The 21,518-nt window shown below is 40.6% G+C and overlaps 1 protein-coding gene across 1 annotated transcript in view; it reads left to right on the forward strand.

The window, feature by feature from the left end:
- CHD1L (chromodomain helicase DNA binding protein 1 like) overlaps positions 1-21,518 on the forward strand; it is a 66,535-nt gene that overhangs the window by 12,862 nt on the left and 32,155 nt on the right. The window contains exons 2-9 of the mRNA XM_045813580.2: positions 6,656-6,768; positions 9,222-9,328; positions 9,873-9,987; positions 10,579-10,610; positions 14,324-14,405; positions 17,310-17,472; positions 19,077-19,232; positions 19,995-20,087. Of these exons, the coding sequence (XP_045669536.1) occupies positions 6,656-6,768; positions 9,222-9,328; positions 9,873-9,987; positions 10,579-10,610; positions 14,324-14,405; positions 17,310-17,472; positions 19,077-19,232; positions 19,995-20,087 (861 nt within the window). The remainder of the gene's footprint in view (positions 1-6,655; positions 6,769-9,221; positions 9,329-9,872; positions 9,988-10,578; positions 10,611-14,323; positions 14,406-17,309; positions 17,473-19,076; positions 19,233-19,994; positions 20,088-21,518) is intronic.

The following is a 21,518-nucleotide window of genomic DNA, read 5'->3' on the forward strand; positions in this document are numbered from 1 at the left end:
CAGTGAGAGAGGGAACACAAGCAGGGGGAGTGGGAGAGGAAGAAGCAGGCTCATAGAGGAGGAGCCTGACATGGGGCTCGAACCCGGAACGCCGGGATCACGCCCTGAGCCGAAGGCAGACGCTTTAACTGCTGTGCCACCCAGGCGCCCCCAGTAATAACCTTTTTGATTTTGACCTGATTATATTTTAGTTCTTTCATTTCTCCAGAAAGGGTTCTCAAGTGTCTTCTATGCGTTTTTCAAGCCCAGGTAGTATCTTTATAATCGTTATTCTGAATTCTAGTCTGACAAAGTCCCTGGCAGTGAATATTGCCTCTTGTTCTGTTTTTTTTTTTTTTTTTTTTTTTGGGGGGGTGGTGAGTTTTTCTGTCTTGTCATTCTGTCTAGAAAAGTATAAGTTAAGGAGAAGAAGATACAAAAATAGCAACAATGACCCCCCAAAATATATACTATCAAATCAGAAGCCATCAGAAACCAAAAAAGAGGGAAAAAAAAGAAAAAGTGAAAGAGAGAATATAATCAAACAGGTGAACAGAACAGAGCAATATACTAGATCCTAACAAATAAACGTTTTTTGTGGTTTGTTTGTTAGAAGAAACTAGATCCCGAAATTGTAAAGAAAGAAAAACTTATGCATATCCAAAAATAAAACTGAGTATGATGAAAGGAAGCCAGAAATGAAAAAAAGTATAAAATATAAATGTAAAAATGAAAATTAATGAAGATTTTAAAAAGTTGATAAAACACAAAATTAGTTGAAAAGGAAAAAAAATTAAAACTGAAAGACTAAAGAATCATGAGAAGAAACCATGAAATCTGTATACCGTTTTCCCCCAGCACTGGAGTTTTGCAGTTCTGTGTGATTGGTAAACTTGGTATTAGCCGGATATTTCTGCTGGTCTCCTGGGGAAGGGGCTTGTTGCACTCATTCTCAGCTGTCTTTGCCAGGGCGGAATTGTATTCCCCCTTGCCAGGGGGCTGGGCTCAGCGTAAGCAGCTCCAGATTGCTCTATGTGTCTTTTGTTTCCTAAAAGCTTTTCGTACCACTATGGGGGTTGGAAATGAAAATGGCGTTGCCCCAATATCCAGTCCTGGAGCTGAAAGTTTATGCTCCCTACTCTTCAGTGAACCCTCACAGAAAAGCAGTCAGTCACTCGTCTCCCTGGTTTCTGTCTGCACTTTGTATTCACCCAGCTTGTGACCAAACGTTTTTATCTCAGGCGTGCAACCCTGTTTCGAGTCTGCAAACTTTATGGACTCCTCCGGTGCTCAGCCTTGCTGCTCCTGGGGAGGGAGAAGGAGGACTGTCTCACCGTGGTTCTGTCGCTTGCTGGGGCCCTGCTCAAAGAGCAGTCACCCAGTTGTGTCAGAGTTTGAGGTTTATGGCCACACTGAGCAGAAAGCCCCCTCTTGGGCTATCTCTTTTTGTCCAGCTTCCCTGCTCTGATGCTTGGGGCTTCGCTGCACTCAGGAACCCCCGTTCTCTCTGTGACCCCTAGGATCCTGAGACCGTGCTGTCCCACCTAGGATTCTGCCCTGCCTAGTCACCCAAGCACATTTCAGGTGGGACATCCCCCACTGGAGCAGATTACTGAAAGTTCCGATTTTGTGCTCTGCTGATCTATCACTTTCCAGTACCGGCTTATGGAGGCTCCCTCCATAAAACCCCCGGGGTTTACCTTCGGATATATGTCCTCAGATTTACTTCTTCATATCTCCTACCTTGGAAAAAGTGGTGGCTTTTCTATTTGTAGAATTGCAGCAATTCTTTTCCCAGATTTCTGGTTGAGTTTGTAGGTGTTCAGAATGATTTAATAGCTATCTAGCTGACTTCCATGGGCCAGATGAAACTAGGGTCCCCTACTTCTCTGCCATCTTCCTTGAAAAACCGCCATTATTTCTTCAAATAAGTTTCTCCCCCCTCTTCTCTCACTTCTCCTTGTGGGACTCCTATAATGTGAATGTTAGTGTGCTTGATGTTGTCCCAGAGGTCCCTTTAAGTTTTCTTCATTTTAAAAAATTCTTTGTTCTTTGTGCTGCTCTGTTTAGGCGAGTTCCTGCTGTGTCTACAGGTTCACAGATCTTTTCTTTTGTTTTATCTAGTCTGCTGTTGAACTCTTCTGTTGTTGGTTTTTTTGTTTTGTTTTTTGTTTGTTTTTCAGCTCAATTACTGTGTTTTTCAGTTCTCTGAATTCTGTGTGGAACTCATATTTTCAGTCTCTTTGTTAAAGTTCTCATGTAGTTCATCCATTCTTCTCCTCAATTAGATGAGCGTCTTTATGACCGTTACTTTGCACTCTTCAGCAGGTAAATTATTTAACTGTTTCTTTGAAGTTTTTTCCCAAGGGTTTATCTGTTCTTTTGTTTAGGACATATTCATATGTTTCCTCATTGTGCTCGTCTTTCCTGTCGGTTTCTATGCATATTCTGGGTCTTGAAGGGTTGGTTTTGTGTAGGACATAAAGTAGGTGATAAAACATACTATTCAACCCTGTTAAGCTCTTGGTTGTCTTTCACATCTTTGTGATTTTACAGGCAGCCTATTTTATTTTATTTTAATTGATTAATTTATTTTTTAGATTTTGTTTATTTGACAGAGAGAGCCAGCAAAGTAGGCAGAGAGGCAGGCAGAGGGAGGAGAAGCAGGCTCCCTGCTTAGCGGCGAGCCCAACACGGGGCTTGATCCCAGGACCCCAGGATAATGACCTGAGCCAAAGGCAGACACTTAACCGACTGAGCCACTCAGGCACCCCAGCCTATTTTAGTTTTAATAGTTCCCAGTAGTTATGGTATGCCAAGACCAGTCAGTTTCACAAAGGGAGGGATCTCAGTCAGCAGTTCCATTCAGACTGGATTGGAAGCCAGACCCTCAGCAGCTTTTAAAGAATACAGATACATGCAGTGCTGGGGCACCTGGGTGGCTCAGTCAGTTAAGCATCTGACTTCAGCTCAGGTCATGATCTCAGAGCCCTGGGATCAAGCCCCATGTCAGGCTCTGTGCTCAGTGGGGAGTCCAGTTGTCCCTCTGCCCTTCCCCCCACTTGTGCGTGCATGTGCGCTTGCTCTCCCTCTGTCTCTCTCAAGTAAATAAATAAAATCTTTAAAAAAAAAAGAATGCAAATATCTACAGTCCTGTTGGACTGTAAGCAGAAGCCCCACTGTCCTCAGAGCCAGGCAATTTTAAGGTGTCCTTTGGGCAACAGTGACAAACTTGGGACTACAGACAAGTATATAAGCACTTTTCTGGGAGATTTTAGTGGTCTGTAGCAAGGAGGCAAGGTGGGAGTGTGGTGGTGGCACCCTCCAGCCTATGTTCCCTGAGAGTACTTTGTAACCTCTAGAGCCTGCCAAAGGGTGAAGCCTGTCCCAAGGCTGAAGTTCTAGGACCAGCAAGTAGGACTTTTCATTTGTTTCAGTTTGCTGTCTGTTTAGTGCTCTGACGGTGGCAGCATGCCATTGTTACAGTCCTGTGGGACCCAGGAACACAAGCCCCCCTAGCCAGCAGAGCCAGGCAATCACGGGAAATCCCTTGGGTGGCAATCACAAAAACCAGGGCACCAGACGTAAAAACTGGGCACCAGACATGTATAAGAGCTCCCCTGGAGAGATGCTGGCACTCTGGAGTGTGGCAGAGGGAGAGAGTGAAGATAGTGCATACCTTCCAAGGTCTCAGTTAAGGTTTACAGTCAGCATTAGATGTGTGTCTGATTAGAAGCTACTTCTCAGGGGGTGCTGGGTGGTTCAGTCCTTGAGCATCTGCCTTCGGCTCAGGGCGTGATCCTGGCATTATGGGATCGAGCCCCACATCAGGCTCCTCCGCTATGAGCCTGCTTCTTCCTCTCCCACTCCCCCTGCTTGTGTTCCCTCTCTCGCTGGCTGTCTCTGTCAAATAAATAAATAAAATCTTAAAAAAAAAAAAAAAAGCTACTTCTCAGGCTACAGATAATGGTAAGCTAATAGGCCTCTTTCCTAAAAGATTGAGCCCTTGGGCCTGTTGCCTCTTGCTGTGCCCTGGGGGTGGTAACTACTTAAGAACTCTTTCTTCATTGGTTAGAGTACTGTAAATCCACGATTTTAAGCCTGGCCAGAGCCAGGCAATGTAGAGGTGTGTCCAGGCAGCAGCTGCAAAATCAGGGCTCACCAGAAAAGGATATAATCTTCTTTCTGGAAGATACTGGTGAATTGGAGTGAGGCTGAGGAAGAATGCAAAGATTTCATCCACCATCTTCTGTTCCCTGAGAACAACTCTGTAGGCCTCCATAGGTGTGCCAAACCAGAAGCCTGTCACTCAGGCCAAAGCTCATGGGCAAGCAAATAGGCCTCTTTCTCAGGAAAACTGAGGGTGTGTTTTTGTCTGTTATCTGTTCAGTGCCCTGGGGGTGGTAGTCTGCCAAGAACAGAATCTCCAGTTATTACTGTCCCGTGGGACCCAGCAACACAAGCCCTCCTACTCTCCAGAGCCAGTCACTCAAGGAGCGTCCTCTGGATAGCAGTTGTAGAAACCAGGTCACCAAAAGTAAAAAACTGGGGCACCAAATGTGTGTAGAAGCTCCCCTCTTGGAGATACTGGTGTTCTGGAGTATGCAGAAGGATAATGTAAAGATGGCACCCACTGAAAAAAGAAAAAAAAGGGGGGGGAGGAGAAAAAGAAAAGAAAAAAAAGGGAGATGGCACCCGCCTGCTTTAGCAAGGCACAGAGAGAGAGCAAGAAGATGGGACCTACCAGCCTCCATCTCTGGGCAGTGCCCCAGCAGGCCCCTGCAACCGCAGACAGTGCTCTACAGTTAGGAAGTGAGTCTTTTCCCCATAAAGTCTGAGCACTTTTCAGAGGGCTGCTTCTGTGCTGTGCCCTGGGGTGGGTGAGTTTGTGTGTAGGTCCTTTTAGAGTTGTTCCTCAGTTTTTCAAAGCCAGATGTTTTGGGGGCTCCTCTCAGGTGCTGGTCTTTTTTTTTTTTTTTTTTTTAAGATTTATGTATTTATTTGAGAGAGAGAGTGCATACATGTAAGCGCATGAGCAGGGATGGGGGAGCTCAGAGGGAGGAGAGAAGCAGACTCCCCGCAGAGCAGGGAGCCCACTCACTGCAGGGCTGGATCTCATGACCCTAGATCACGACCTGAGTTGAAATCAAGAGTTGGACACTGAGCTGACTGAGACACCCGGGCGCCCCACTCTCAGGTGCTGGTCTTAAGAGTTAGGTGCCCAGTGTGGGGTGCGAACCCTTCATCCTCTCCTAACTGTGGGTCATATCACCGAGGGTGGGGTTTACGGCAAGATTGTGTCTCAGCCTTTCCTGCCCTCTGCAGTGTTGTTTCCATCTCTTTTGCTCGAGGTGAAGAGGTTGCTCTACCAGTTTTTAAGTTATTTTTTCCCCCTATCTCCCAATCCAGTTTTTAAGTTTTTCTCAGAGGAAATTGTTCCATAGATAGCTGTAGATTGGTGTATCTGTGGGAGGAAGTATGCTCAGGATCTCCCTACATTGCCATATTTTTTGAAACATTTATTTTATTTTAACTCTTATTTGCTTTCAGTTGAGTATAGTTGGACACACAATGTTACATTAGTTTCAGTTGTACATCATAGCGATTCAACTTCTCTATGTTATGCTCATTGCAAATGTAGCTACTACCATCTGGCACCACTTAATGCTGTTAAAATATCATGGACCATATTCCTTTTCTGTTCATAACTGGAAGCCAGTGTCTCCCACTTTCCTTCACCCATTTTGCCCATCCCCTCACCCGCACCTCCACACTGCCATCTTGAGCTAGAGCCTCAGTTATCTGAATTTTCTAACCTACAACTGGGGATAATACCTAGTACATGAGTGTAAGTATCAAATGAGACAATTTAGGTAAAGTGTTTGCTGCTCTTCCTGGTATTTAGGAAGTGCTTAATAAAAATAACTTGTTCATTTTTTTAATGTTCTACAATTATTATATACCATCTAGTTTCTTTGTAACGGTCATGAGTTACTAAACCAGAAAGTTATATTTTTGTTAAAGTATGTTTGGGGTCTTCTCTTACCCCCAGATATGGTTATTCTCTGAAATTGGATTTTTTTTCCCCCAAGGGAGAGAGAAAAGAGAGAGAGAGAGAGCAGAAGCTCTTTGTGGGTTTCAGATGTTTCCTGCTGTTCTTGTGCGCTGTTAAATATTCTCTATGCAAGATCATGTCAGTTCTTAATGGTGCTGCTTGTCTGTTGAAACATAATTTAATCTAGTCCTGTCTTGATTTTTTTTCCTTTACCACTGTTGGCAAACTTAAATGGTTGCAGTTAAGCAGCCAGACACATGTACCCTCCAAGTGTTGTTGTTTGTGGTTATGTTGCATTAGTAATGCCTCATTCCTAGAATGGACACTGACATGGGAGCCAGGCAGTATAGAGGCCAAATCCCAGGTCAACTTTCTCGTCTGTCAGATGGATCCTGTGACATGGACAGGCTGTTTTAGGGCTTCAAATATAATGGTGACTAAGTCTGCTCAAAAAGTCATTTGGGAAGAAAAAAAAAAGTTATTTGGAAGTCAGCACATGTTTACATTTATAACTTCCTAGCAAGGGATATAGCTGTAATGTTCTTTAGTTGACGTCTTAGAAGATAGCTTGTGTGTGCTGAAATGGCTTCTTTTCAGACTTGCTGTATTTTTTATTTCTAGGGATTCATCTACGCTCTTATCAGCTGGAGGGAGTCAACTGGCTTGCCCAGTGCTTCCATGGTCAGAATGGCTGCATCCTGGGAGATGAGATGGGCCTGGGTAAGACCTGCCAGGTATGTTACTGTGGAGTGACCACTGTTCACCTCCGCTGAAATACCTCCTCACAACTCATCACTGTCTTTAGCTGCTAGCTACCACTGTGGGTTTTTATACTAGGAGGTAAAACGCCTGAACCTTTGTTAAGAGATTATGACCTTGGAATTGACTTTCCTAGTTATGGGGATGGTTTTGAACTGTGTCACTTGACATAGGATTGCAATTAATGGGCAAGGTTTTTCTCTATGTAAATGTATCTGTCGTACTGTTCTGTCGTGTCCCCCCACCCCCCCGGCCCCCGGGATCATATGGACTCCTCCCTTCTTAGCAATACTTCTATTTAGTTAACTGGATCTATTTATCGCTCTTCCTCAGTGGGTGGTAGGGGCTACTTCTCATTTCTGTGCCATGCTAGAGAAGTGCAGAGGAAGAATCCTGTCTTCCAAAATGCAAGTCTGACCTCACATACGTAAACATCCAGTTGGAGCAGTTCTGCACATAGTTCTGCACGTTCTATCTGACCATGTGTTGGAGACTACTTTATAAGCCACGTATACCTCATTGATCTTGGGGTTATTCAGAACACAAAATGACCTTTGAGTCTGGTTTGTCACCTTCAGCTTTCTCAGGCAAATAAATCAGGTTCTAGTACATTCCTGAACTGAGAACTATGCAACCAGAACAAAGGTAAGTTTTCTGGGTGTCTCTGGGAGCCAGGCTAGGAGACACTCAGATCATGTGCAGAGCCCTCCCTGCAGTCTCCTTTGCTTTGCACATTGGGATCCCCCGGACTTCATTCAGAGCCTGCAAATTCCACTTGTCCTTTGCCTTTCTCCAGAGTATTCATACAGCTCTACTTTAAGTGTCCTAAAACTATTATACCTCCAGATTCATGTTGCTAAAATTTTGTTTAGAATTTTTGCATCTGTTCATGAAAGATACTTGTCTGTAGTTTCCTTTTATTATAATGTCTTTGGTTTTAGTTTTGTGATAAAGATGGGCGCATAGAATGAATTGAGAAGTTTTTGTCCTCTTTGGTTTTCTAGAAGAATTTGTGTATAATTGGCATTGTTTTTTCTGTGAATGTTTGGTAGAATTCACTAGTGAATCCAAATTAATTTTATAGATCTATGTGGTTTACAGTAACAAAAAAATAAATTTTCTCTCAATAGTATCCTCAACAAAAGCTAAACGGAATAATTTTATTCCAGTAAGTACTTACTGGGTGATTGCTCTGGTACAGTCTGGGCTGGGAAGCAGTGGATCGTTAAAAAAGGAAATTATTTTTTTTAAAAAGGAAATTATTTCCACTATAAAATTAATGTAATCTCAGTTAAAAAGTAACTGTCACCCTAGAGCCCCAACACTAACCAAAAGCATGAATAGCAGTGTGTTTTAAATGGTTGACATGGTACACATGTAGCTTGTATTTTATTAATCTGACTTTGTTATTGTAATTATCCATTTTATTATATTCCTCACAGTCATCTGCTGGCTATATAATATTCCATCTAGAGAATTCACCATAATTTAAGTATCCTGCAGATGAGGGATGGCCAGGTGTCCCCTCTTTTTGGCTGTATTAACCTCAGTGTGAACATCCTTGGGCATATAGCTTTTTCAGGATTTTGGATTGTATCTTTAGGATAGATTTTCTCAGAATGGTTCAGCATTTGGGGATGGGGGTCCTCAAACATTTTGTTTTATAAAAGAGTGCTATTTTCTCTGTGAATCTCAGCAACCTTTTTAAGAAACTTTTCTAGTCAAAAGTACGTACAGCCATGTCCTAAAATATGCCTGTTTGGCTTTTCAAAGATTTTTGTTTCATATGCCTGCTTAAGCTTACGAGGTGTTACTGTTTGTTTTCTTCACTAGAATGTATGTTCCAGGAGAGCTAGGAGTTTTGTCTGTTTTGTTCACTGTGATGTACTTGAACTTAGCACAGTGCTTAGCAAATAGAAGGCACTCTATAAATGCAGACAGAAGGAAGGGAAATGTGAGGGAAACGGGGGAGGAAATGAGGAAGGAAAACATCGTCCCTCAGGAGAGTGTGGCAAACAGCAGAGAGCACCGCATGGTAGGTCATCGTCAGTCACATCTTGGATGTGCTTGCTGTATGTTTTCAGTTTTCTTGATCTGGTGCGGTATTTGCATTGTTTTCATTTATTTTTCTTATCTTTCCTGATTTTTTCCCTTTGCACTACAGGGTTCAGTTACATCAATACTGAGCACCACTGCTTGTTAACTGTTGATGTAATTGGGTACCGTACATTTCTTTGGCAATTGTATTTAGGCTTACGTGATTTCACTTTAGGAATGGATGACTCTCCCGACGTGTGGAAGATGGTACATTATTTTTTTTGTGCACTAAGTCTTCTTTACGAGTTTGTGTTCCCTCCAAGGTCCTGGGAACTTTGTGGTTGTTTCTCATGTGGAAATGTGATAAAAACTGCCTTTTTGTGTGTTCCAGACTATTGCTCTCTTCATTTACTTGGCAGGAAGATTAAATGATGAAGGACCATTTCTGATTCTATGTCCCTTGTCTGTTTTGAGCAACTGGACAGAAGAGATGGAGAGGTACAGAGCAGATGTAGCTGCAATTTTGTTTTTTACATCGATAAAGATTTTTTTTCTGGGTGGTATGTGAAATATGATAAAGCAACATATTGTCCCAATCTGTGATTTTATTTCTTCCTGAGAAACTCTGACCTGAGGCAATGTAGGTAGAGAAAGAATCTGATGGGGGGAGGGTCCAGTGGATGTTATTATAACTATTTGGCAATTTGAAGATCAGTACTCAGTAAATTTTGCTGAACTAAAGGAGAAACTATCTTTTTCACAGTGACATGGAAGTAACAACATGGAAAAAACAATTTTCTCTTTAGAATTAGTACAGCGCCCTTGTAGATATTCATCCAACCCTCTGCCTTTCACACAGGAACTTACCGATAGATTTACCTTTGCTCTGGTGAGATTCCAGAGTCCCAGGACTCTTTCTGATTGCAGGACATCACGAAGTCTGCACGTCCTTAATCCTTCCATGAAATGTAATTTCCCAGATACCTACACCCTTCCCTTTGGCTCTGCGTTGGTGTTCATCTACCTTTTCTCTTGGATTCAGATTTGCTCCAGGTCTTTCCTGCATAACGTATGCAGGTGACAAGGAGGAGAGAGCCCATATACAGCAAGACCTAAAACAAGAGTCACGTTTTCATGTGCTGCTAACTACCTATGAGGTATCCATTTATTTCTCTATAGCAAGAACTCTTAACCTGGGACTGTACATGTTGTAGAATCCACTGGAATTAAATTTAACTTTTTTTGAGAGCATACATTTTTCTGGGAGAAAAGTCTACTTCCATTAGATTCTCAGAGAGGGACCATGACCAAAGGCAGAGAAGGACCAAATTCGTTGCACATATCTCCCTCTTTCCTGGTGCATCAAGGGTAAAGGTTCTCCAGGGAGGTGGCACTTGGCCGGTGAATAGGTGGAGTCAGGCAGGTAGGAGAAAGGGTTTTGGGGGCTGAGGGTTGTCTGTTAATGCAGGATGGGAGTGTAGGACACTTAAGTTCCAGTTTCTTTTTAAGTTCCTGTTCTTTAAGCAAAGACTGACTCACCATAAGCAAGACCTTCCACTTATTCATGCCTATGTTTTGTTTTTCTCTGAGATAGTGCTACTTAAGAATTTTGCTCAGAACTTTTTCTACTTAGTGAATGAATGAGGCTTAACTCTCTTAAACTACAGGATTTAGCTAAAAAGAAACTAGTTTATAATATCAGTTGTGTTAATACTACTTGTAATGTGTCTTTTTTCTTAATTTTTCAGATTTGCTTGAAAGATTCATCATTTCTAAAATCGTGAGTATGTTGCACTGCTTCAGAAACTGTTGAATATCTCATGAGAGTCATGTCTTTCCTTTACATTTTAGTACTTTGTCTCTTTCATCCTATGTCTGGTACGTCTTCCTGGTATGTCTTCCACGAGTCTGATTTACAGGCAGGTGGCATAGTGGGAGGCCTGCTCTATAGCCCCTTGCTCATTAACTGTGTGCCCTTGGGTTACTTAACCTTAGTGAACCTCAGCTTCTTCATCTTTGAATTGAGGATAGTTAAATCTCGCTTTGAATGGCTGTTGTGAGGATTAAATAAGGTGTACATGGTGGGTGGTTAATAAATATTAGATTCTTTACATTGCAAATGCATAGATATCTTTCAGGACTGCTATTTGGAGCTTTTAGTATAATATAGGAGGTGAATTATTCGAGCCTTTTCCTAGAAGTATCCTAAAGTAGCAGTCAGTGCTATAAAATTCACTTTTTAGGAAGGGAGTTTTAAATATACTTTAAGTAGTTAGCTTTCAGGCTTTCATATCAGCTCATGAAGTATAGGAGACTTAGATTTACTTCTTCATACCACCTGACACTAGGGGTAATATGTTACAGTGTAGGGTCAGGACTGCGGTTGCAATGTAAATTGAACATTAGCCGGACTTCAGATACATAAGAAAAGATGTGTTGACAGGATTTCATTCTCCATAGACTGCATAGCAATGATGTGGTTAGGTGGGGATTTGCATTTTTAATATTCAGAAACTTCTGTTTTCAAAGCGCTTTATCAGTATTTTACATGCTCTCATCCAGGTTCTTCTGAGTTGGATTTCTATTTTCATCTTACTTTGAGATACTAAAGGCCCAGTCATAGATTTCATGACTTCCATCCTGTGTTTTGGTTCACTACGTTTCATTTAAGTGAGCACATTATCTTATTCTTCTTAAGAAGAAAACATGCTTTCCCTCTTTCTTTTTTTATTATTAATATCCAACTTAATACTTGTTGAAGATCTTTTCTTTGGAAAAACACTGTTTGGGAGTTACCAGCAGTGCCGGGAAAGTAAGCTATAGAGCTTCCTAAGAGGACGTAGACTCCAGTAGAGGGAGAGGCAGTATTTGGATATCCATAATACAAGGCAGGATGTGGGAAGTCTCAAAAGGCTAGAAGATTGGAACATAAATGTTTTGGGGTACTTAAATTATCCTACGTGATCTTCATGAAAACCCTAGTAGGCAGGTATTATTTATTTATAGATGAGGAAAGTAAGAGATTAGGTAACCCAGCCAAGGCTATGTTGCTAATAATGGCAAAACATTTATCCAAATGCAGCATGCAGTGCTGTGGAGACTTTTAAAAAGAGCTTCTCAAAAAAAAACCAAAAACAAAAAATATCCGATACTGATATCAGAAAAAACAAAACAAACCCCAGGGACAGCTTCTCAAATCATCTAGGTGCACTGGAGTTTCACACTGTTCATTAGACAGTCTTTTTATATTAAATCATCCATCTTAAATCCATCCCACATGAATTTAAGAACCTAAGTAATAAGGGGGCGTTTATAATATTGGCTAATAGTATGAACCCCAGGGACACATTTATTCTTTTGATATACTTGACAAGGTTATTTTGTATATTACTATATCACACGCTGAGAAGAGCCAGAAAGTGTAATGTATTATCTGCCCTAAAGAGGTTTAGTGGGGAATTAAGATTGTGTACTTACCAGAATGAAAAATATGAAAAATTTTTTTTGATAATAGACCTATGAAATATGCAGGTCAAGAGATTTAGAAGTTTCCTCATCCCACTCTGCATTCAGTGCTGGAATTCAGTCCACCTCTTCCCCTCCAGGGGGCATCCTTTAGTGTACTTTGGTGTTCTTTGATGAGTGATTTGACCTTCCTTTCACTAAACCCACATCCATCTCCTTGTAGGCTGCTTCACTGCATAAGCTTTTATTGTGTAAGACTTTAATACCCACCCAGTTCGTCACGAGGAAATAGGACCGGAATTGTTTTGAATGCTGATTCTGACAGGCCAGGTGCTATTTTATGGCCACTTTGCCAGCTTATCTCATGACCACTGTCCAACACCAGTTGGACACTTACTGCTCGTAATCCTTAAATGCATCTCCTCCAGATGCTACCCAGCAGGAATGATCCCAGTTCCTACTCTCTTTGGACCCCCAGTTCTTGCTCCGTCTACTTCACTCTCAATAGGTAGATGGTACTAGGTTTCCGTTTCTTACCTGTTTTCTGGATTTTCTCTGGAGCCTCAGAGGAAGAGGGCTGCTTCCTTGGAAGGGCAACATCTGCTCAAGATCTTTCTCTAAATTTTGAGTGATTTTTATTTCCATACCCGCTATCTTTCCAGTGTTCTGTCTTACTTGTATATATGTTTAGTATTTTAAATATAAAAACAATGTAATAAGGGGGCACCTGGGTGGCTTAAGCATTGGTTAAGCATCTGCCTTCGGCTCAGGTCATGATCTCAGGTCCTGGGATCGAGCCCCGCCTCTGGCTCCCTGCTCAGTGGGGAGTCTGCTTCTCCCACTTTCTCCATCCGTGCTCCTGCTCTCTCTCTCTCTCTCAAATAAATAAATCTTTAAAAAACAAAACAAAGCAATGTAATGAGATTACAGAATGTTTACAAACAAAAATTTAAAAATCTTGTAACTTTCACTTTGTTATCTCTTGCATGGTTTCTCATTTGTGAGAAGACACATAATATTTATATATTTTTTAGTTATCGTATAGGCCTTTTTATTGTAAGATAATCATAGTATTTAAAATGCTGAATAATATTTCATCACGTATAATTGGACTTTTATTTTTGGCTTTTTGCTATTTTAAATAATGCAGCTTGGAACATATTCATACATACATATTTTTCCATATTTCAAAATTTTTTTTTGTGCTCTAGCAAGAGCCACCAATGACTTCCATAGTATATCCAACGGCTGTATCTTCCCAAACGTCTTTAACGTTTGATCTTACTCACTGCTTTCCCATTTTTCAATCTAAAACACTTACTAAGCTCCTATGACACCATTTTCTCTTGATTTTTCTTCTGGGTTTAAATCTTAGCTCTACCTCATTCTAGCTTTATGACCTTGAGCCAGTCACCTAACCTTTCTGAGCTTTAGTCTCCTTGTTGGTAAAATGAGCAGAGTAATGTCGACTCACTATATTCTTTTAGATTAAATAACAGACATAAAGCCCTAACCAAGCACAGGGTCTGGCACATAGTAGATGGTCATAAATGTTTCCTTTTGCTTTCTGTCTCTAGCTCCTTCCTTTCTGCCTTTATGCACAGATCTTTCCCATCTTGGAAAACAAATTCCCTTAAATTTACTACCTTATTCAGATGTTGTCTTATGTACATGGCAGGCTTTCAGATAAGAAGGTAATTTGAGGGGCGCCTGGGTTGCATCCAACTCTTGATTTCAGTTCAGGTCATGACCTCAGGGTTGTGAGATCGAGCTCTGTGTGGGGCTCCATGCTCAGTGGGGAGTCTGCTTGAGATTCTTTCTCTCTGCCTTTCCCCCCACTCATGCACACGCCCTCTCAAATAAGTAAGTAAATCTTTAAAAAAAAAGGGCAATTTAAGTGTGTTTCTAATAGAATGGGCTTAATATTAGTATTTCCAACACTAGTGCCATTTGTACAGTAAGACTTTTTGGGTATGAGATACGTGCTTGGGTTACACAAAACTGAAAGCTTGGATTTTTCTCTCACAGCTTCCCTTGGAGTGTTCTTGTTGTGGACGAAGCTCACAGGTTGAAAAACCAAAGCTCCTTGCTGCATAAGACACTTTCGGAGGTAAACTCACAGGATAGTCTTAGTTTTTGTACAACTTCCTTTAAAAAAAATACTATCTTGGGCCTGTATAGAGTTAGTTAAGTTGAAACATTTTTTTAGTCAGATTTCTGTAGGGCTAAATAAACATTTTGTGAGTAACAGAGGTAGTACTTAATATGGCCTAACTTTTTCCTCTCATCTTTTACATAGGAGATAACAGTTACTGAAATCTGGATATCAAATAATAAGATACTACCTCAATAAAATACATTGTATTTTTGGAAATGTTTCAACTCTCTTTTGATCTTCAGAGGGATAGTTCTTTAAAATTAATCTTATTATAACTCTTCTCTCTGCAATAGCAAATACATCTGACATGTTTTACCCTTCCCCCCATTTACCTTTTTTAAGATTCAATAGTTCACATGGAATAATGAAGAGACCCCATTGCATGCCATTAACTATTAGCTCTAGTCACTCTTGTCTTTGTCATACTTTTGAATGTGATACTCTTGATCTCATTCCCTTCTCTTGATCTCTGGCATCATTCTGGCACAGTGAGAAATGAGAAATGTCAGTACAGCTCTAGATTTGCCCTCTTTTCTGAGGAGCCAGTGGAACAGCTTGTAAGAAGTGCCCTTCTCCTTGCTGACCTTATAAATAAGACCACATATGCAAATTCCTGTGGCCATCACTGAAGTTTGGTCCCTGTCCTATAACATGATGTCCTATAACAAATGAGTTAATAAATTTAGAGGTGATTTGGAGGAAAGTCTTAGGTCTGAATTCTCTGTTTACTGGCCAGAAGTTGTAGTTTTTAGCATTTTAATGCAGATATGGTCACTGTCTGTTATTAGTCCAGTCTCAAAGATTGCTATGCCCTGGTGGGCCCCCTCTGCTCTGTGATGTCTTTTGCCTTCTTTTAGGGACTCTTAAAGTATCTTTTTCCCAAGAGGGTTTCATATTCTGGCACCTAACCCTATAAAAGACTGCTTCGTAAACTACCATGCCAGTTTACTGATGGATAATGGGAGAAGAGAAGCAGGTGTAGTAAAGGAACTCCGGGTTTTGAAGTGGGGAAACTAAGTTCTGTTGCTGGTCCCAGAGTCTTTCCTTGTTATTCATAAGGAAACTAAGTCTCAGAGGGATTATGTGACAAATTTCTGTGTCATCTAAGCATGAGGTGGGGTTTGAATTGCAGACAACTTGTTGGTTGGAAAGAAATGTATTTATTGATAGGGCTGAGAGGTGGGGAGAAGGGTAGTGCCTTTCCCCCCTCCCCTTTATAATATTGTTTTCAGCTTGTTTGTAAGATTTGGAAGTAATTTGTAGTGAAACATAGGAGTTGGTTATTACAATTTGTGCTGTCCGTCATTTACATTTACAAAGTACATTCACAAAGTAAGTATAGTCCCTTGACAAAGTAAGGCTGCTGTGAAAAATTATGTAGAAGAATATTTAACAACATGGGAAATGTTTGCAAAATATTTTACACAAAAAGAAGTTTTAAAAATACTGTATACAAAGAGATGGCCTCTGGATTTTTTTTGCCCAGTTATAAGTTTTGATACTAAATGGACACTACTGTGAATAAATACATTAGCTCATATGACGTATTAGCTCATAAGTTGACTGTAGTGACCAAAAATCCTGGTTGTCTTTTTGACTTCATATTCTTGGTCACCCCAGCTCTTTGCTTGGTGAACACATTGTAAAAAGGTGAGTTGGTTGTTGAAAACATTTGTTTTTGACCAGTTCCCATATTTACATTCTATGGAAACATTGCCCTACCAGCAGAACAGACATGAGTGGGTAGACATTGATGAAATAATTTAAAAAGAAAACAAAAAAAAGGAGATCGAAAAAAAAAAACAACAGTAATACAGCATTTTCAAATCAGTTTTAATTGTGTCATTCCATCTGTTACCTTTTCTGACTACAAAAGCAGTATCTTCTTATGACCCCCCCAAATCAAAATACAGAAACACAAGAATAAAAATAAAAACCATCAATAATCTTACTCCATGAATACATTACCATTTGGTATATCTGCTGCCATATCCTTTGCTGTGCATGTGAACACCCAAACACATAAATATGCATATATATTATTTTAGAAACCAAAGTATACTGCATTTTTATATTTACAATAAGGTGTGTATATGTATACATATGTGTATATATGTATCATACTGTATTTCAGTATTTAATGTACACGGGATATGGCTTTCCATTTTTGCTGCATTATTTAACTCAAATGGTAGAAGTTCTTATTAATGTCGGTTTAGTGGTTGTCCTTTGCTTAACCTAATATCCATTATTGTCTTTCCTAACCTTTTATTTCATTAGTCTCTTATTCTTGTTCTTACCTGTTGCTCAAAATTTAAAGAATTTCTTTCATTTTGGGCTGTATAAGGCCCAGAAACATCCAGAAGTCTTGGTTTTGGATGTGATGCGCTGTAAAGTTGTACAGAGGACGTTCTTCTAGTATAGATCTTCTTGCTTGTAGTGGTGGGGCTGATGCTATAGCTGTTTCAAACTGCTTGAGTGTGTACCATGTGCCTGTGATGCTTCAGTAGACTCACCCATGTGGGTAGTAAAATACAGCTTGAATCCCCACTAAGATTGAGGAACAGTCAGCATATCCAATACTCATGTAGTACTTCGGAGTTCACACAGTGATTTCACTTACCTCCTTGTGACAGTATCTCCTTCATGGATTATTGTCCCCTTCTTACAACTGAAGAGGTACTATTTCCTACATCAAATCTCTAGTATACGGCTTGAACCGCGTCTTCTAGTTTCATGTCCTCATGGTCATCCCACTAAATTATGCCTCTCTGTACAGGTAAAGGTTGTGAGAGGGAACAGGGTCTTGCTTTCCAAGGTTATGAATTTTTTACTTTACTTATTTATGTATTTGAGTTCTCCGCAGTCTTCAGTCTCCTGTTGACCGGAACTCCCATCCAGAACAGCCTTCAAGAGCTCTACTCTCTCCTCAGTTTTGTGGAGCCTGATCTCTTTCCCAAGGAGCAGGTGGGAGATTTTGTTCAGCATTACCAGGATATTGAGAAGGAGTCTGAATCAGGCAAGTTCCCTTCCTAGAAATCATGCCCAGAAGTCTGGGCCCAGAAACTGCCCTGGTGCATAATAGATACGGGGTTATACATAGGAAGGAAAGAGAATTGATAACTGGAGGGCACCTTCTAGGGAGATGAAGAGCCACACAAACCTGAGGGGTTGCTAGATCCCTCACGTTGTACCCAGTTGTCTGCTAGTCATGATTCTTATTTGTTACGTGATTCTACAGTAGGGCTTAATGGATCATTTTGGAAGAGATAGAAAGTGTCTGCTTTTTTTTTTTACCCACACGTAACTTCTATACTTTTGTGATTTGTTAACTTTCTATGCTGTTTCCTGAGGCAGAAAAATATGTGGGCTCTATAGTCCCAAACTACTCAGCATTCCACAGCACTGGAGTTTCTATTAACAGTGCACCAAAACTAAGAGTCCGGGGTGAGTAGGTGGTGGAAGCGAAGGAGGGGAGCCGTCCTCATTTATACAGCTGCCAGTTGCAGTCTTCTCTTGCATTTTGCCCCACTGCCTTATAGAATTACCTGTGTATCCTTGTACTATTATCCCAGGATGATTGTTCAGAATAAATGCTAGGCATGGCGACTAGTGGGGGGATATGTGTACCAGATGAGTATGAGTTGGAAGGGCTTCTCACAGCAAAAGTGCTCATACCACAGGCTGGAGATTACCTGGGGAACTTCCTCTGATTGCCTCCATGTTTAGGGTTGCCAGATAAAATATATGACACCCAGTCAAATATCACATGGGACATACTCCTATTACAAAATTATTTGTTGTCTATGTGGAATTTATATTTCACTGCATTCTTGTCTTTTTATTTACTGCACCTGGCTACCCAACATGCAGTGGAATTCCAGTTGAGCCTAGTTTTTGAAGTTCGTAACACCTGGGGAAGGAACAAGGGAGTTGAAGTGAAAAGAACTGGATTTGAATAATAGCAACATTAGCATCCAGCTCTGTGACTTTGGATTAGGTGTGCTTAACTTAGCTATAAAAATGGGGACAATATTACTTGGCCTCTACTTCTGAGCTGCTATGCTGGTTAATCAGATTAAGTGCAGAAGTATCCTGGAAACAGTAAAACTCCATGCAAATGAGATTATTAATGAAAATCTAGTTCTTTGAGTGTTCTTGAGTTGAGAGCCAGTAACAATTTTAGAAGGAGTTGGGAAAAAGAACCCAATGAAGAAGAAATATGGTTAACCCCTCAACCAGGGTTTGGGGTGTTGACAGTCCCCACACAATCGAAGATCTGCTAAAACCTAATAGCCTGCTGTTGACTGGATGCCTTACTCGCAATGTAAACAGTCAATGACCACATATTTTGTGTGTCATGTGTATTAAACTGTATTCTTAATAATCAAGTGAGCCAGAGAAAAGAAGATGTTAAGAAAACCCTAAGGAAGAGAAAATACACTTACAGTACTGTAGTTATTGTATTTATTGAAAAGAAGTCTGCATTTAAGTCAACCTGCATAGTTCAACCCCATGTTCCAGGTTCACCTCTACTATGAAAAATTACCATACTGGTCTAGCATGTGGAATTGGCCTGAAAATTTCATCCTGCTCTTGTGTTGTTGTTTTTTCCTTACACAGCGAGCGAACTACACAAACTCTTGCAGCCATTTCTGTTGAGGCGGGTGAAAGCTGAGGTAGCTACAGAGCTTCCCAAGAAGACAGAGGTAGTGATATACCACGGCATGTCAGCATTGCAGAAAAAATACTACAAGGCCGTTTTGATGAAAGACCTAGGTAATCAGAGGGCACTTGACTGCTTAGAAACTAAATGAGGATATGATTTTATTATTATCCCAGGATGATTGTTCAAAATAAATACTAGGCATGCCTACTAGTGGGTATACGTGTACTAGGTGAGTAAATATTTTATTACCACACTTGCTTTGTATAGTAATATGGGATGGAATTTTGTATTCTGAATAATGTTTAGGTCAGCTGCAATGAAACCATGTGGGGTATCTTTACTACAACGCAGACTTTATTGGTTGTTGGACTTGGGAAATTTCCTTTTCTTCCCCGCCCCCACCAGTTGTCCTTACTGCGTAGAAGTTAGTTAAGCAAACACTTCTAGGTATGCCAGTCATGCCTTTCATCTTTCTACCCTGTCAGATATTTAACACGTTGCAAAGCTTTTTTTTGGATCAGATTCACTGAGAGGAATTGGGAGTGGAAACAGAGAGAGGAGTAGAACAGTCTGTCACTTTGTATTATTCTATCCCTTGGCTCCACAACAGTAAAGAAGGGAATTTAGAATTGTGCAGAAATAACAACATACTCCTGAGTTCATTTTGTAGTTAGGCTTCCTTAAAACAAAGGGTAGTTAAGAAAACTTCATGTGGATATGCTGGTAAATTCTTAATGCAATTCAGTTGAAATTTAGGAGGTTAATAGAGGTTTGAGAGATAGACTACTGATAAATAAGGTTAACTTAGAGTTTTTGTTTTGTTTTTGTTCAGTAGTCCCTATCTGTCTCTCTGTCTCTGTCACTGTTTTCAGATGCATTTGAAAATGAGATGGCAAAGAAAGTTAAACTTCAGAACGTCTTGTCCCAGCTTCGAAAGTGTGTGGATCACCCATATCTGTTTGATGGTGAGACAATGCCCTTTTTTCTCACATTGCTTTTCATGAACATTTCTTTCTTTCTTTCCCCTTCTTTTTTTTCCTTTCTTTCTTTCTCTTTCTTTCTTTCTTTCTTTCTTTCTTTCTTTCTTTCTTTCTTTCTTTCTCCCTCCCTCCCTCCCTTCCTCCCTCCCTCTCTCCCTCTTTCTTTCTTTCTTTCTTTCTTTCTTTCTTTCTTTTCTTTTCTTTTCTTTTCTTTTCTTTTCTTTTCTTTTCTTTTCTTTCTTTTCTTTCTTCTTTAGATTTTATTTATTTATTGGACAGAGAGAGACACAGCGAGAGAGGTAACACCAGCAGGGGGAGTGGGAGAGGGAGAAGCAGGCTTCCCTCCGAGCAGGGAGCCAGATGTGGGGACTCGATCCCAGGACCCTGGGATCATGACCTGAGCTGAAGGCAGCTGCTTAAGGACTGAGCCACCCAGGCCCCCCTCATGAACATTTGTGGCCAACATCATTGCAACATTCTTCAAAAGAATTACCTATATTTACTGTCTAGTTTTGCCCCCATTTTCTCTTGTTAATTTTTTCTGTGGATGTAATCTATCGTTCATATTCAGCTTTCTTCAGTTGTCCCCTTAATGTCCCTTATGGCTTTGATTTTCTTCTTTATTTTTAAATTCAAAATCAAGTCATAGATCTGAATTATATTTGTCTGTCTCTTTATTCTCCTATAATCCAGAAACATTCCCTCAGCCTTTTTTTTTTTTTTTTTTTTTTTGGTCTTGCCTGAAATTACAGTTATGAAGAATCTCAGGGTTGGTTGTTTTATGGGTTGTCTCATAATCTGAATTTACGGATTATTTCTTTGTGATTAGATGTCCCATTGTCTTTTTTTTTTAAGTGAGCTCCATGCTGGAGCCTGCATGGAGCCCAACGCAGGGCTTGAACTCATGACCCTGAGATCAAGAATCAGGTTCTCAACCGACTGAGCCATCCAGGTGCCCCTAGATGTGCCATTGTCTTAAACCCACTCCACTGTCAGCCTTTCATTACCACCCTTGAACTTTACAAGTTTACCAGTGATCTACAGTGGTTGTCAGTTCACATTTTAATTCACCTCTCGAAACCTTTGACACGGTTGATCACTTCTTTCTTGAAACACTTTCTTCCTTGGGCTTCTAGAACAGCACTTTCTCTTGCTTCTCCATTTCCCTACCTCCGCTCCTTCTCAGCGTCTTTGGCTGCTTCCCCTCCATCTTAGAGATGTCTGCAAATTTCCCTCTGAGTGCTGCTTTAGCTACAGACCACACATTTCACTATGTAGTGTTTTCATTTTTATTCAAACGAGGGCTTTTTTGATTCACTCTGATAGGTAGCCTTTGGGAGACTTCTAGGACTTCTTTGGCCATTGGGACACTGGAATGGATAGGATCAATGTGGAGAGTTTGTGGAGTCATTTTAA

This window comes from Ursus americanus, chromosome 12, assembly GCF_024610735.1.
Source record: "Ursus americanus isolate L20-20 chromosome 12, mUrsAme1.1.p, whole genome shotgun sequence".
Lineage (NCBI taxonomy): Eukaryota > Metazoa > Chordata > Mammalia > Carnivora > Ursidae > Ursus > Ursus americanus.